Here is a 17423-nt window from a genome sequence, read left to right as displayed (position 1 = left end):
GTAGGGAGGGACGGGGCAGGGCGGCCGCCCTCAGGGAGCGGGTCGCTAATTCGTGTGACGCGAAGGGAGCGGAGTCAAAGGCGGCAGCTGGAGACAATGCAGCGGGAGCCATTGTCTGGGCGGCAGGCGGCTCGCCTCCAGCCCCCGGTTGCATCTTCCAGCAGGGGAAGGCGGCGGCTCCGGCCTCCCGGTACCGGGACCCGTGGGCCGTGCCTGGGATCCGCTCTCTGGATGCCCCCGGTGTGGTTTTTGTGGTGGTTGTGGGGCCCCATGAGCTGCCCCCCCCCCCCCAGCCTGAAGGGGAACGGCGCCTGCCTCGCTCTCCCTTACGGCCACAGGCTTTCTCTTGTTAAATCTTCATTGTTTTTTAGCTTGGAGACAGTTGCTAAAATATCAAATAAATGGTTCCGTGACATCCGAATCGGGCAAAGTATTTTTTTTTTTAATACAAATTCAGCGTACCTGTCCTTAGCTCAGCCTTGGGTACAACCTATGCAGAGCAAGAAAGATCCTTTTTTATTGAGGTAAATGGTGCTCCTCAGTGGGCAAATTGCTGCTTAAAAACTTCCCTGATGGAAAAAAAAAACAACTCATCTAGCGTCCCTATATGAGGAGTGTCTCATTTAAGCATGTGGAAAAGCTCAAATGGAGAAAAGGCAGGGTGAGAAGGAATTACCAAATGCTCAATTCACAGGCAAACAAATAATTGTTCTGAGTGGGGAAAATGATATTAGTAAAGATAACGTAACCCAAGGCAGAGCAGCAGTGCTTCCTCTTCTGGCTTATATTCTCAAACTTTTACCCTTTCACTTTTTTTTCGCAATAGCAGTAGGGGAAGGGACCATCCAGCAGTGTGGATCCTGCAGAGAGCCTAATTAAAACATCGTGAAAAAAGAACGATACATGAAAGTGGCATAAACTATTCACAGGTAAGGAGAAATATGTAAACGTATGGAATTTTAGTTATCATCATGGCCATAAATCGACCCGTCTCTGGAAGATGCCCTTATTATAATGAATTACCTCAGTATCTTCTGACAACAGTCAAAGATAACAAGTGAGCAGCAGGACGGAAGATGACACCTGACATTTTAAATGCCCTGTTAGTTTTATTTATTCTGCTAAACAATACAGTTCTTCATCCCTTAAGCACTGAAAGGGAGGCCAAAAGAACATGTTTCACTGTTTAAATTCATGACAAGTATGCGATCCCGAGCATCCCTCATATAAAGAGGGAAGATTAAGCTTCATATCAAGAAGCTGATTGCAGTTCATTCTGGTACCAGAAAGAAACCTCACTGAGTGGTTGGTACCTGATGATAGCAGCAGACACAGCTCTCACAGAACAGCATTTTGGACCACCAGTGACCACTGGAGCCTAGACAAAGGGTACGGTCAGAGGAAAACTATGTTGCCATAGCTAAGAAGACTCCCATGACAGTTGGAATGCAACCACTGGCATTTGGGATGGTCACCACTGATAGATCTAATATCTAAAATCTAATCTAACTATCTAATAGCTAAAAAAGAGATGTGTGACTAAGAGCAGTGATGAAAATTTGTGGGGTTTATGATGGAGGGATCACAGTAATGTGACTGATGGCAGCGTCCATGGCAATGTAGGTTGAACTGGCATCTGGCAGAGTTAATGACAGAGGGCAGCTGTTGGAAAGACGTCTGTAACAAACTCCAACTGCTGGAAGAAGGGAGCCAGGCACTGGCTGCTGAAACATCTCCTCTTGTGCCTGGGTTCAGCGGGATATGTTGGCAGTTAGTTGCTGGTAGTAGGAACTACTGGGATACTCACAGCTGCTGAGAAAATGGCTGCTGGTGGTAGCAGTGGTTGAACTGGAACCTGTAGCAACTGGAAGAAAACTGGTGACAGGACAGGTAAATTTTTGTTAGCTTGACAGATGGAAAGACGTCAGTGGAATTTCGAGTACAATAATAATACCACTCCGTATAAAGTGGGAGAATTAACAATAGGAGGATTGTCATTGCAACTGGAGGAGAGATGTGGAGTGCTACAAGTGCTATTCTCTGGTAGGAGAAAGATGAGTATCTGAAAGAGGTAGTGATTTAATTTGTGCTGCCGTATAAATTCTAGAATTTGGTTGGACGGAAAAATACCAGAGGTGGCACAGGAAGGCTTGGGTCTTAAGGGCCTGCATCCCTTCCCCAGGGAAGGAAGAGGGAAGAGGAGGGAAAAGAGGCTGGCGTAAAAAATGGAAGAAGTGAAAGTGGAATGGAGTTTTGAGTTTGGATATGGGAAACAGCACACGTTATATAAACGAAGGCAGAAGCATGAGCCTTAGGAGAAGAAATGTTAGAAACTTGCTGGTAGTTTCAAAGAAAATGTGGTAGCTGCAGGGAAGGAGGGTAAGGTCACCAAGTACAGAACACAATTCTATAGTGATATGAGGAATGTGGAGTAGGAAAGAGTCCAGAAATGAAGGAGGGACTAGAAAAAGAACTGAAAAGATGCAGGAAAGATGAGATTAAAAAAAAAAGGATCCACACATGTAAATGTTTTTACCTTTTAAAAGAAAAGCACATGAAGTAGAATAAAGAAAAAATATGTAAAGTCAACTGAAGAAAACTAGAATAAAGGGAAAAGAGAAGGAACAAGAATTAGATAGGAAATGAAAAGGAAAAATAGCAATATGAATAAGTAGAAAAAAAGAAAACTTGGCAACTTTTATTTAGATAATGGATGCATCATACCGTTAGTTTCTCAGTGTCCTGTAGTCTAAAAAAAGGAGACACGATGATGTATGTAGGAAATATTGCTTCATTACATTAGTTTGTCCTACATCTCAGTGAGAGGGGTATCTCTTCTGAAGAAAAATATACATGTCATAACAATAGGTGTTTTCTTTTTTTGTTGTTCCAGAAATAAATACAGATATTTTAGTGCACGTAATGCTGTTCTGTCCTTTCTCCCCCTTTGTTCCTCTCTTTTTCTCAGTTTTGAGTCTGTACCTCAGACATTTCAATTTTGACATCTTTCATTCCACCCCCATACATCAAATTTAAAGTCAGTTTAACTTCTGGATTTAAACGAAATATTTTATAAAATCCATAGTTTTAGGCTTGTGTGGGATTGTCTCTCCTAATTAGTACGTTGACTGCATAATTAGTGGGACCAGCAAAAATCTGCATTATTCCACTGCATTTCTCAGCAGTCCATATGTGTTGCGCAGTCAAGACAAAAGCTATTTCCCCAATAAGGATGCTGTGGTAGAGAGCTTAAACCTCTCATCCAGACCCACAAAGTTTGTGAGGATCAAAGCAAGACCATAATTTGGGCATTTCTCTCTCTACAAACCCTAACCAAAACCCCTAACCCTGGCCACAGTGCGCTGTATCTAGCCACAAAGGTTCGACTCTGGTCCTATGCTTGAAACGTCCCCAGCGTCTATTTCAACAATCTAACTGTAAAAAAACATAAATATAAGAGGAGGAAGTGTTTGCGTGAGTTAGGCTGTACAGACACACAGCCTTTATAGCGCAGAGTTTCAGTATCTAAGGATAAGTTTTAGCTATAGAGATGTAAAAGGAGCATTTGGAATTACCTACTAGATTTAACAGGTTCTTAATACTTTTAACCAGCTTTATTATAAATACATTCTCATTAAAATAGCATGTATTTCTTTTCTTGTTCCATGTATGCACTTTCATACTGTAGTCAGTTTATTCTTTTCCCTGCTAAATCAATCATTTTCTGCGGGGAAAGACAGTTCTTTGCTATACAGCAAAATGACACTTTCATTTCTATTTGTGAAAGGCAACGGTAAAATTACAAAAAAAAAAAAAAAAAAAAAAAAAAACACTGCTGGGGATTTATTCTTTTTGTGTAATGCTTCCAGGCTGCCTCTGTACTCTCACATTTTTTAAGAGGAGCTTGATATCTTCACATACGTTTATGGGGCAAGTCAGCAGTGCCTCTCTCACCTGCCCAGTCCTTGCTGTTTCTACCTCACAAATGCACAGGGCCTCCTTGTAGAAGTTATGTTTCATTACCTGACCTATAGAAGTTAGAAGTCAATGCGATGCTTTTGATGCGACAGAGTAAGGAGGGAACGTTTACTTATTTTAATAAAACTGAAATATCTCTGACATGCATAGCACCTTTTATTAGAATGAACACAAACTGCTATTCCAGACTTTTTTCGCACTCACCTCACTACCCTACAGTGCCTACTTTACAAGCTGTGAAACTGAGGCTAAAAAAACACCCACAGCACTAGACATAAGACCAAGAACATAACCCCAGATCCTGTCCACTCCTGTGATTCATCTCGTCATCAAAGCATGCGGAGGGGGAGTACAGCAGTTAGAGATGTGCAAACACCTTTTATATTGAGGCGTACATTTTCTGAATCAAAGATGGCAAGGTGAAGTTATCCTGGGTTACCGGATGGTGATTTATTCATGGGTATGGGAGCTGGAGATAACTTTATGAGATCCTTTCATGAAGCTGGGGAAATGGATAATAGGGGATAAAAAAAAAAAAAAAAAAAAAAAAAAAAAAAAGTTGATGAAGCTGAAGTTTGCAAATTGTTCACAAAAACTGAAGGATGAAGTCTCACAAGCCAGACCTAGATTCTAAAAAAGGTGTTTAGGCATCTATCTTCCATTCAGATGAGTAAGAGGATTCAGACCTAAGTTTAGAAATAATTAGGACATAAAGAGAGATAGCTGTCTATCTGGGACACTGGGGAGCACTGAACATAGCCTAAAATATGAAGTTCCATTAGAAAAAATCTCTGACTGTTTGTTTTGCTGCATAGGCTGTTTTTTTCTTGGGTAGCGGCGTGCTGAAGTGAACTCCAAGCCCCTGTATATCCTCAGCATTGAGCTGAGAGAACAGAGAGGAAAGAGCTCCTTTATTTGATGTTTTAGTTCAGGGACCTCTTTTGCATCAACTGTCTACAGTGGATTCTGTTCTCGAGGCACAGAAATGAATCTCCCTCTCCTTGCGTGCTTTGCAAACAACTGGTAGATTCAGCTTCTCTCTCTGCAGCTAGGTAATGTATCGCTTTACCTAGCCTCGGCTGGATGCTGTTCTTTCCCTGCGTAACATCTGCTGCAGTTTTCATAGCTCGAATTGTTCTTTGACTGGTTTTAAAAGGCATGTTGCAGAAACGTCTTTGAGGACGTGAGTTATTATTTGTTGTTTCATCTGCTAGAGTGTTCTTCCTTTATGGTTGTTATTTGACTCCTTAAAGGAAGACTAAACAGGCTTTCGAGTTTAAAGTTTATAGGTTTTAATTGATGTTTTTAGTTAAAGATCCCAAGACTGGTAAGGCTAAATCATAGCAATCGGATTTTAGAGCAGCTTCAGAAAGTAATTTATTTTTGTATGACAATAAACTGGCATTTAATCTCCTTCGTCTTTTAGAAGCTAAACTATAAATCAGCCTTCACTTAAGACGGCAGCGTCACTCCGGTTGGTCAGTTCTCCTCACTGCTGTGGTATTTGTGTGCACATTTTCCACATATACCTGGAACTTCTGACCTTTGCTGTTCCAAAGCTTTTGCATTATTTGTATTTCATACCTCATTTCTCTATCGCTTGAGGCATGGCAGGGGGTTTATTAGTACAATTTTAAACCGCGTTTTTGTTCTGTAAAGTGATCACACCAGCACTTGTTCCAGTGTGCAACTTGACATAGCTTTTAGGGTCACAAGGAAGTTAAGTTTGATGAGTTCTTGCTGAGGATGAGGGTGTAGCAGAGACAGCTTCAGGCTGCCAAGTCCTACAGTTCTACACAGACGGCTTCATGTCAAGGAATAGCAATGGGTGAGTGAACTTACTGGCCCACTAAACTGTACAGAGCAGCAAAACTAGCTCCCTCTTCTGCTCTGCTGAAAATAATTAAGAGAAACAAGGTTTGCAGTTTTGGAAAAACAACTTCATTTTCTTCCAGAAGAACATACAAATTGTTGCTTCCCAAAGTAATCATTTTCTTTAACCAAGGTGTGGTGTTTCTTGCTTGGCATTTTGTCCAGTTGTTAATAATTGGTTAGCTCACACAGATGGATGGGTTTGCTGTCCTAGCTAGAAACCTAAGTAACAATGACTCACTATATATAACTCTGCAGTAATGAAAGAGTATTGCAAGTAACCCCATGCAGAAAAAAAATGACAATAAAGAATAACTTGACATAAAAAACTTGGCCCTCCATCTGGGGTGTCATTTCCTTTGGGTTGGCAGTTTTCCCCATCTTGTATTTTGAGAGAAAATATCTGTCTGACTTGTTTCAAAAGTTGTACTAGTTCCTTCTCTCAACTGTGGGAACTCATCCCATATTTAATTGAGTTATTGGATTTGTTTGGAGCTTCAAAAATGAGCAAAAGCTCATTAGAGGAATAGGGGCCAGTCCTTGAACTCTGATAGTGAGGATATATTTTAGGTAGTGTAAGAAAGTAACCTATAGGCTGGAGTAATATCCCTAACTATTTTAGGACTGCTGGAGAATTCAGAAGAAAACACTATATAATAGCCTTTCGTGCTGTGCTTTCATAAAGCTTGAGGCAGCTCAGAACAGAAGATACAGCATGATTTATTTTAATCAGTTAATACAGAGAGTTCACTAGAAAGTAAGAATAAAAAAACCTTGGCAAAATCTTGCTTACATACTTTTTGCATTCCAAATCCACAAAATGTTTAGATACAATCTCATTTCATCATAACCAAAACAAACCTCCTTTACTACATTTCTTGCACTTTTTTTTTTCTTTACGTGATGATGTTTCCATACCTCTTCTGTCTCCACTGGCTTTCCAGTTCAGTGTCTTTTGTGTCTGTTTTCTTTATACTGTCACTAAAATTAGTTGGGTTGCTCTGAGGAATCCTATCATCTCATACTGCTTGGTAACAGCATTTGGCAGACTACGGACGAGAGATGGAGTAAGGAAAATGACTTAGCCATTTCTGTCATCTGAAGACGACTTTCAGAAAAGCTTGTACATGTGACTATTTTTCCAATTAAAATCTACAAGAATCTGGATCTTGACCTATGTGCTGTACGTACACTGAAAATTTTACCACCTTTTTGGCCTGCTGTTTCCATTTGATGGTTTTTCCTTTTTGAGCTCCAACGTGCATATTCAGGCACATGGCCCTCCTTTGAAACAACTCCTCTATTTAAAAGAAGGGTACCACGGGGCTATTGAATGATTTAGATAAGGGCAGAGGGACAGAGAATGCTTCTAGCTCTGTTCCTGCAACCTATGGTCTCTAGGCATTGTGATAAAACAAATGCCTATCAAATTCCATGGGACAAATGTTTTCATCTACAGCAACTGCTGTTTCACAACTGGCGTGCCATTAACTGTACCTGTTCTTGGCACTGACCAGAAGCAAACAATGTGAAGATTTATCTTCAGTTATTCCATTTATGATCCATTTTATTACGTATTTTTGAAGACGAGTGAATGGAGGGCAGCATGTGAAGAAAGGGGATAAATCTGCTTGCCTTAACCGGCCAATTGTTAAACAAGGGTCTGGTAAAAACTCTTTTTGAGAGGGCAAAAAGGCAACAACCTAAGAATGCCGTATCATTGTATTGACTGGGAAAAGCTGAAGCAGCCTTCAGCTCTCTAGGGAGCTCCGTTTTAAGAGTGCAAATTTCATAGAGCCTGCTGTATGTCGTGTGTAAAAGTGGCAGAAATACGTTGCATCCCAAGAGAATTCATGGAGACCAGGGAATAAAGAAAACCGTAGAGAAGACAGGTTTTTGTTTTTGTTTTTCTGCAGGGTTCTAGTGATGATCCAACCTAGAAAGGTGAGGCTGTGGCCTTTGGAAATGCAAGCCAGTTTGTCCAGTTGCTAGCACAGCAGAGGCTGGGGAGGTAAGGAAGAAGTTACACCTTTACCTGCTGTTTTTTAAAGAGTGTTTGGGGGCCTGTTGAATTCAGCTTATTTTCTTAGAATAGTTTTGTTCTCAAAGTTATGTAAGTCAAAAGCGACTGGCCCTTGTGAGGGAAATCTGAATTCCAGGAGCTCTTTGCTCTCCCTGTCACTTTAGGATGAGGGTTGGTTCCAGGCATGGGAACTATTCTGGTTAACCACGACCCTTAGCAGGAGATAGGGCTGATGATAGTGCACGTGCTTTCCAGATGGGTTAGAGTAAGATGAGGGGAAGCACATAGGCCTGTTAACAGACAAAATACCTCTGGCAAAAGCTACTGGCACTGGAAAGAACAGTAAACAGGACAGAAGCTGCCTTCTGACCTTAGTGGGCTACCAAGCTGGTGTCTGGAGGCAACAACTGATTTACCTATTGGTTTTGCGATGCTGGGAGGTGGAAAATTGAAGCCTAATGGAGGTGTAAAGGAGGAAGAGGGCCAGTGATCTGCACTGCTCAAAAAGCAAATGGTGAGGACTGGCGAAAGTCAGAGAAGAACCAAAGCAGCTCTGAGCTTAGAGGGCTCAAAAGAGTCCAGAACTGAAAGATCCATTGCATTATTATACCAAGGACCTCTGAGGATAATTGTTGACAAATATCCCTGGCAGGGTAACAGTTTGCTCACAAAGAATACCGATTGAAACTGAAACTGCCAAGACCACCTCACACTAAAAACAAGTATTTCAGACATATTCTAACAGGTCCAGACCGTAAAATGTACAAATTAGATTTGCAGTAATGAGACCCATCACTAGGCACAATTTCTTGACATATTCTGTCAGAATATTGCATGGAAGGAGGGATTGAAGTTTCCAAAACTTACTTTAATTTACTTAGAGAGGAAAGCATTTTCATTTTGCCCAGTCAGTTCTAATCGTTTGCTAAATTCAAAATAGAAAATTATTGAAACTAGCTGTCATGACCAAGAAGGACCATTCATCCTTTAACAATAGTTTTTCTTCCCTGAATCATGTCGATTTGCACAAGATTTTTTTTTTTTTTTTTATAACATATAAAACATAAATCTTTATTGACGTGGCTGCTTCTTGTCTCTTCTACAAACATTATTCTGGACATATGCTAGTAGTCTCCGTTCAGAAGATTTGCTTTAAAAGAATCTGCTTGCTGCTGAGTGCATAGTTGGAAACTTACATCTTGTACAAGTGCTCCTTTTTCTTAGTAAATTTCCTAATTCTTCCCTTGTAGATGAGTCTGGATTTTGATGCTTCCTATCTTGGCATGCAGTAGCAAGCATGACAAGTTAGATTAATAGCAGTTGGGAAGGAAAACCAGTATTCCACAATTCTTTTGTACTGGAAAGCCTTGAAGGCCTTTAAACAATGATCCTTTATCCCACAGTATATTCTCTGGGCATCCTCTTTTGGGCACAGGATGTTGGGCTGCATGGACTTTGGTATAGCCATATTTAAGTAACTCCCACATGAATTGCATGTGCAGGGACACACTCCTCAAACTGTCCCTTAAAAACTAGAAAAGATTCACAAGGCAGTTGCATGTTCAGCTTTTTTTTTTTTTAAATCTAGTTCATTAGTAGTCTTTCTCTAAGAGATTGTTTTTATGTATTTCCCAATAACCAGGCACGGTTAAATAATTTATTTTTTTTTAAAAGGAGGAAATCCATGAAGTTGTCACATTTTTATTCAAGCATATGTCACTATAGATCTTACTAGCATCTTCTATGGAAAAAAGTTTTTCTTCACCACTTCTGAAGTTATATCTACATAATAGTAGATGGAAACCCAAACAAATGGATGATTTTGGTATACGTTTTCCAATCCCTGACTATTAGACTTACTCAGAGATCCACCAAGTGACAGCTGAAATATATGCTGTGATTTTAAGACGACCAACACTTCAACAGTACCTTGAGTTTCCAAGAAGGAGACAGCAAAGTACAAACTACAAGGAGGCACTAAAGTTGTTTTATTTATCTGCATGTGCTTGGGTGTAGTAAGACTGCATTTGCCCCTCAATTCAAAGTAAAATGTTCAAAAGGGGAATACTTTTTGTACAGGTTACTGTCAAACTTTTCTATTTCTAGATGCACATGAAGCCTTGCTGCTTTAGCTGAATGCTTGTTGGTGCAGACTGACACTCCTTTGCAGAAGGATCAGCATGCAGACTCTCAAGTTGACAAACTGTTTCTGCATAGGTCTGCATCATCCTCAACCAGAGCTCCCTTATTTTGTCTCTTTCTCTTGACACTGCGTACTTCTGCAATTGTCCATTAGCCTCCTGTGCTCCTCCAAACAATTTGGAAATGCACACACAGAGGCAAGCATGGAAAGTGTTTCTGCAGTAGAACTTCAGTTTTGTAACAAGCCCAGAGCACCATGAAACCAGGGTATGGACATCAGTGGGACAAAGTATTCTCCTACAGCCACACTAGGTGAAACACAGTCGCTTTCATAAACACACACTCTGAAGTAAAGCAAGCATTTATTTTGAAAATAGGTCTTAATTCCATGAAAACTGTACAAAAAAGTCAGAATGATGAACATTAAGTGTCCCTCTGTGTTACCTGCTACCAACAAATTATTCTCCATTGGCTCCAACCACTTCTTGAAATGTTCTGATTCAGGTTTGAGGTAATTACAGGAATCAGATTTGAGGAACATTAGAGCAACTTTTAGAGTAAGAAGGGGGCAGTACAATACAGAGGAGCTGGAATCCTGGGCCTGAAGAATCCCATCTAAAAAATTACTTCCAATAGCAAATGAAAGGCAGAGTGCAAAAAGATAAATTATCCAGTAATAAATCTTACACACTTACAACACACAAGTCATAATGCATTTCAGTTGCTCTTGTAATTTGGTAAAGTTGTTTACCTAATATGGTAAATGTGCCATATGGTCTACTAACGAGAGTGCTAGAACAAAGACTGATGATTTCTAGGTTTTTATTTCTAGTTCTGTAATACAACTGTAAGCTGCATTCCAGCTGCCCTAAAATATGAGCAGTAGAAGAACATAGGCTGCTCTAACCCTTCGTGTTGACTACTGCTGCCATGGGATAATTTAATCCATCTCTCATGTCGCTCACTCTGTTCTTCCATCACTCTCACCAGCCCAGCTTTGGGCTATACACCCATTTAGGTGCTGCAAAAGAAGGATGTGCAGCCACTCTGCACCTTCAGGCTGCTTCAGCTTAAGCCTAGCTCCCCCCCATAAATCATTTGAGCAGCTGATGTAGATTAATTCTTCCACTGTTTGGGGAATGCAAAGAGACTTCTATTCTAGATAGTTCTTTGGTATGTTGCTTATAGAATTTCATCACAGCTAAAACTGGCAGTGTGCTTGACTGTGGCAGCAACAAACCGGTAGACGTGACTCTGCTTGAAGCAGCATTCCTGCCTTGCAAGAAGTGGGCAACTACTTTGCAGCATTACAATTTGGCAAAGAACAGATAAAATTGAAGGTAAAAGTTGTGGAGAGGGAAGGGGTATCTTCTTTTTCTCCCTGAGTTTTGAGCGATGACTGAGAAAAAGTATGAAGACAAAAAAACCTACGAAGTATAAAATATGTGAGAACAAGGATAAAGGATTATAAAACCCTAATTTAAAACTTCTCAGAGGAGCTATGCAGTCCCTTCTAGTGATGCCTCCTTGTAAAGGGCTCAGAGCTGTAGGAAATGCTCAGCATCGTAATTTTAATTCAGCAGCCGCCTTGTGCAGGTGAGAGGGAGATGTGAGAAACCACAACAGTTATTGAAATAGTTTATGGTAAGGGCTAAAACTTGATTTAAAGATACTTACTCACCTTATTAGGAATAGCTATCAGTTTTTACTGTTTCTTGAGTGACCTTTTGGCAAACATCTCCTGTAGACATATTTCTGTGTTTGGGGGCAGGGTAGGATATGGAACTACTTCAGGACCGTTCCCATCGCTTACTGGGCCAACTGGTGAGTGGGCCAATTTGCTCCATGTCACAGCACTAGGAGTTAAGTGATCTCCACAAACTGTCACACAGAAAGCACTGGCACCCATCTTTGGGCCACCCTAAGCAGAGAATCCTCTCATCCCTGACCTATTTACAGCAATCCAGTCTCAGGGAGCTCAGAGCACTTACTCTGACCAGTCTCCACCGCTGCAGCCCTGCTGTCACAGCCAGCAGGCCGGTGAAGTCTGGGCAGGGCATTAGCAGGTGCTGAGTCGATCCCTGCCACGCAGTTCCAGCCTTTAATGCCATCCATTCCCAGCACACAAGAGCAGAGCTGATTTTATAACCCTGGACCCTTATAACACTGCCACACAAGGCCCTGCTTCAGGCTCACTACCTCCCAGAACTTACCCGTGCTCTCTCTTCCCGCTCATTTCGCTCCAACGCCTCAGCCGCCTTTGGAAAGCAGCACCTGGCCGGAGAGAGCGTTAGCGAGAAGCCAGGTCCTATTTTTTTCCACCCCGACCCTATTTATTGACTTCCTTGATGGCGCTTGCACAACGGGGTCAAAGTGCGGCCCCCCCCTCAACCCCCCCCCCCCCCCCCATGGGCGCGGAGCCGTCCCCGCAGCAAGGCCCCAAAAGGGAAAACCCGGGGGGGGGGGAGACGGTGCCGGGCCCATCACCCACCACCCCCCAACCCCTCAGCGGGCTGCCCCCCAACCCGGAGCCGCCTGTCTGTCTGTCTCTCCGCCCGTCTGTCCATCCCTTCCCCCCCCCTCCCGTCACACGCCTCCAGCACAGGTGCGGGGCGCCCTTCGGAGCCGGGAGCGGCGGGGGGAGCCGCAGCCATTTTGCGCCGGGGCAGACAAAGAGCCGCGGCCTCCCCCCTTCTTTTTCTCCTTCTTCTCCCCCCACCTCCCCTCCCGCCCCCTCCCACAGCGGCCCCCTCCTCATCCTCCCCCCTCCCTCCTTATCACCCCCTTCCCTCCCCCATCCCCTCCGCCAGCAGCGCCGCCGCCGCCCGCCTCCCAACTGAGCCTCCGCAGCCATTTGCCCCGCCTTTTATAGGCGGCCGCCGGCCAATCAGCGGCGGGCGGAATCCCTCTCCGGCCGCTGAGGTGAGGCCGTGCCCGCGCGCATGCGCGGTGGCGGAGCGCGGAGGGGAGGGGGGGAGAGGCCTGAGCGTGTGTGTGTGTGTGCGCGCGGGGGGGGGAGGGGGGAGGAGTGGAAAGGGGGAGGGAGGGGGGGGGGAGGAGGGAGCCGCTCACAGGAACCCTCCAAAAAAAAGATGGCGGCGGGCTCGGATCTGCTGGATGAGGTTTTCCTGAACACGGAGGTGGACGAGAAGGTGGTGAGCGACCTGGTGGGCTCCCTGGAGTCCCAGCTGGCGGCCTCCGGCCACCACCACCAACACCACAAGGCGCAGGAGCCCCTGCGGGCCGCTGGGGGGCTGCTGGGGAACCATGTTGTGAGCAGCGGCAGCCCCAGCCCCAGCCCCAGCCCCGCCGGAGCAGGAGCAGGAGCGGGAGGAGGCACCGCGAACGCCCAGCCCGAGAGCGGCGGCGGCAAGATGGGGCTGAGCGCCCCGGAGCTGGCCAAAGCAGGTACCGCCGGGGCAAGGGCTGGGCTTGGGCTGGGCTTGGGCTGGGCTGGGGGGCGCCGGGGCCCTCCCCTCCCCCGCTCTCCCCCCCCTTTTGCCTTCCTCCCTCTCCTCCTCCTCCTCCTCGCCCTGCCGGGAGGTTGTGGGGTGGGGGGGATGGAGGCTGTGTGGGGAGAGCCCTCACCCCCCTCACGGTGTCCCTGTGTCCCCTCAGGGCTGTGTGTGCCCCCTCAGGGTGTCCGTGCACCCCCCCGGGGCGCCCCTTCCCTTTTATTCCCCCCTCCTCGCCTCACGATGTCTCCCCCCTCGGCTTTAGGGCCCCCCCCACACACCCCATACTCCCCTATGAAGGGGTTTGGGGTGACCCCGGCGCTGAGGGAGGCTCTGGCCACCCCCCTGCACCTCGTGGGGCGCCCCCCGTGCCCTGAGCGGGGTTAGGGGCTGCTGGGGGGGGGGCGTTGGGGGGATTTCCCCCCTTCTTCCCCTTAGGGCCGGCTGGGGCAGCGCTCCCTCCCTTCCCCCGGCCCTGTTCCCTGGAGCGCAGGGGGTGTTGTGGTGTTATTAATCATGACACCTATTTCCTGCGCGGGAGGAAGCCAGGGGGGGATCTACGAGGGGAGGAAGTCCCTCAAAACGCGCTCTCCCCCCCAAAAAAAAAAAATCTACCAACCTGGGTATTCCACCCCACACCCCCACCCCCCCCCTCTTTCTCCCTCCCTCCTTGCGGGGGCTTCAGGGGGCAGCCGCCACCTCCCGTTCCTCCTCTGCCCTCAAGGGGGGGTTGTCACAACGCCGGGTCCCCGGCAAGGGGGAATTGAGGCCATGGCACCCCACCTGGTGCACTGCCCCCCTCCCCGTCCCCCCCACCCCGCTACCTGGCTGTGTGCTCCCTCCTCGCCTCATGCGGATCCCAGGGGGTGGGATCGATGCTAGGGGCTGAGGGCTCGCTCCATGGGAATGGAGGGAAGAGGTTTTTCCAGGGAATAATAATAATAATAATAATAATTAAAAAAAAAATGTCTCCCCAGAATCTCTCTGCAATTCCTCCCCTCCCCCCATTATTTTTTTTTTTTTGCTTCTTTTCTTGTTGCTGAAGTGTAAGAAGATGTTACAGACCTTCCGTCATGATTAATGAAGCTCTTCTAGGAGGATCTCCTCGACCCTCGTAACGTGCATCTCGATGTTTGCCTGTCACTGTTCTTTTCCCCTTTCTGTCTCCGTAGGGCCAGGACCCAGGCTGTCTGTGATTGTACTTGTGGTAACGCCAGGCCTCATCAGGGGGGCGTGAGGATTATTCAGGACAAGAAGCTACATCATCTTGTCCCTTCTTAAACTCAGCTTTGCTTTTCATTTGTTTATTTCGTGGCTATCTCTGGCTGTGGGAACTTCAGATCCAGCAGAACAAATCCTGTAATAAGGGGGAGGGGGCTTCTTGCAGCCTGTGCCAGGCCTCACAGGACTTCTTACCTTGGCAGGCTGATGTTTTTGTTTCTCTTCAGTTTTTCATATTTTGCTCGTGTTGAGCCTCCTGCTCTGACTGACTCTGTAGGAGATGAAAGGATTAGGGGATAACATGTGCAGGGTATAAGGAATATGTCTTATTAACGTGTCGTCTATTGCCATTTGCCCCTCTTGCAGTTGCAGTCCTGTTGATAAATGTGGTATCAGGCTCTAGAATGGGGAAGAGGGCTGAGATGATCTTCCTTCTTCCTTCCCTCAGATCATATCAAATCTTTTTTTTCCCAATTTTCTCTTACTGTAGCGATGAGGGTGAGGGTGTTATGGCTTGTATTGAAGCTACCAATCTTTGGTGGGAAATTGGGGGTTTGAGGATAATGTCTTTAAATCCATCTTCAGTTTATTCTCTATCTCGTTCTCGGCTGCGTGCAAGTAGCCTCGGAGATGGAGAAGACTTGGTGATGAGGGAGAACGTTCTGCCTTTGCTGGAGTTCTCCTCCTGCTCGTTCTCTCTGTTTAACCTTGTTGTTGTTTTGCAGGAGCAGGAGCGGTGCAAGGGGGTGTTATTAATCATAACACCAGGTCCCAGACTTCAGCTCTGGATGGAGCCACCACGACGAGCACCAGCACCACCACTGCAGCAGCAGGAGGATCTGAAGTCACTGCTGCTCCAGGGACCCTCAGTCAGGGCAAATCGGTGGTTATCAGCACCATGGCGACTGCCATGTCCACCAGGAATGGCAAGATCGGGACCACAACAGTGCAGACTCTGAATGGGAGTAACGTGGTGATGAACTCTCACCACGCGGGAAGTGCTGCTTTCTCTGGGACTCCTGTGACTGCCAACCCCGCTTCTGCCCCTGCTGTTGCCCCTCTTGTTAACAACGGACCTGGATCTGTGGGAAAAGGAAATACTGTTAACGCCGTTTTGCCCTCAGCTTCCAACACTGTCATCCAGACTTCTTTCCTTAATACTGCTGTGTCCTCCGCATCTTCCTCCTCGCCCACAGTTATCTCCTCGCAGCCGCCACCGAGCGTTGGAAGCGGGGCCCCTACGGTGACGCTCGTGAGGCCACCGATCCACACAGCAGGACCCACAGTGGCCGCAGCTGGGGCGGCCACTCAGAATGGGAGCAATACTGTGATCAATTCAACCATCAGCGTGGGGAGTTTTCCTGCTGTTGCTACAGCCACTGTGGGATCTGGAGTTTCCCTCCAGACGTCGCTTGTGAACAGCCAGCCTGGTACCACCGTACCGGCAGCTCCCGCCACGCAGGTCATCAAAGCTGAGTCTCCTAAAACGATAGTCCAGGCAGTGTCCCAACAGCAGACGCTGGCTACTGCTGGCCAGCCCAGTACTACAGGGGGTAACATGATTATTGGGCAAACTATGCAAGCTGGGCTCTCCAATGTTGCTCCCAATCCTGGTGGGATACCTCCTGCAGCACCTGGCACCCCGACGGGAATGGCTAAAGGCACTGCCAACACCGTGGCACAAACTCTGCCAAGGACTCCAACAGCAACGACGAGTGGAATCAGAGCAACTTTGACTCCTACAGTTTTAGCACCTCGTTTGCCTCAGCCACCTCAGAATCCAACTAACATTCAGAATTTTCAGTTACCACCAGGTAAGCAGAAGCTCAAGGGCTTTTATTTCGGGAACATACTTGCAGGGAGGAAGATGTCCAAATAAGATTTCTTGCTGTTTAATTGTGAATTGTGGAAAAGGCATCGCATTTAACAATGAGCATTGTCTGGTGTTGAGCAGTAGTGTAGTAGCATTCTACTACTAAGGGTATGATTTCAGGTGGCCAGGAAGTCTTGTGAGAAGGAATAATTCGGAAATAATTCTGTCTGGTATCTTTGTTACAGCATTGGCTGTAGATGAAGCTGCAAACTGCCAAAGTGTGACAATGAAAAATTATCAAACGAGACGTTGCTGTTTCATTTTCACAGAAGGCGTTTTAGGGTGGTTTTGTTGGTAGTTTGTATAACCTCTGCGTGCTGCTCTGTTCCCTCCCTGTCCCTGCGTGCCCCCAGTACCATAGAGCACTCCTGAATAGAGGAGCGGCAGATAGAACACAAGAAAACCACCTTCTTTTCCTTTAAACACCTTCAAAGTCTGCCTTAAAAACTCCCAGATTTGAAGCTTACGATCGTCTTTTTAGTCACTGGAGTTCTGATACAAAAGGCAGTCTTCCTATGTCCTTACCTCACCCTGTTGTGTCTAGGGTTGCAGCTTTTGTAGTAGTAGCTAGTATCGTGCTCAGTGCAGAGCATCTCTGGGCACGCAATCGAGTCCTGACCTCAGTGGGCGAGTAAAAGGCAGGATGAGAAACGTTTCTCTTTTGAGAACTGTTCTGTCCCTTCCGGAATACCCCAGATTTGGAGGTGGAAGGTTATCTATTTACTAGTATTTTGAACCTGGCTTGTACTTGTATCAATGCTTCCTTTCTAACTGAAAGTAGGAGTGCAAGCCTACACATAATTCCCTGTGTTTTTAATAGTGTGTGATAACAGGTAGATTCTTACTGTTTGCAGGGCAG

General features: G+C 45.8%; 1 protein-coding gene across 1 annotated transcript in view; it reads left to right on the top strand.

The window, feature by feature from the left end:
- Nucleotides 1-13087: 13087 nt before the first annotated feature.
- The window catches only part of TAF4 (TATA-box binding protein associated factor 4), a 37415-nt gene continuing 33079 nt past the window's right edge, over nt 13088-17423 (top strand). The window contains exons 1-2 of the mRNA XM_032198656.1: nt 13088-13423; nt 15417-16505. Of these exons, the coding sequence (XP_032054547.1) occupies nt 13108-13423; nt 15417-16505 (1405 nt within the window). The 5' untranslated portion in view covers nt 13088-13107. The remainder of the gene's footprint in view (nt 13424-15416; nt 16506-17423) is intronic.

The sequence above is a fragment of the Aythya fuligula genome, chromosome 16 (genome assembly GCF_009819795.1).
Source record: "Aythya fuligula isolate bAytFul2 chromosome 16, bAytFul2.pri, whole genome shotgun sequence".
NCBI lineage: Eukaryota > Metazoa > Chordata > Aves > Anseriformes > Anatidae > Aythya > Aythya fuligula.
The sequence above is the reverse complement of the archived record's forward strand: the minus strand, read 5'-3'. Positions and strand labels throughout refer to the sequence as shown.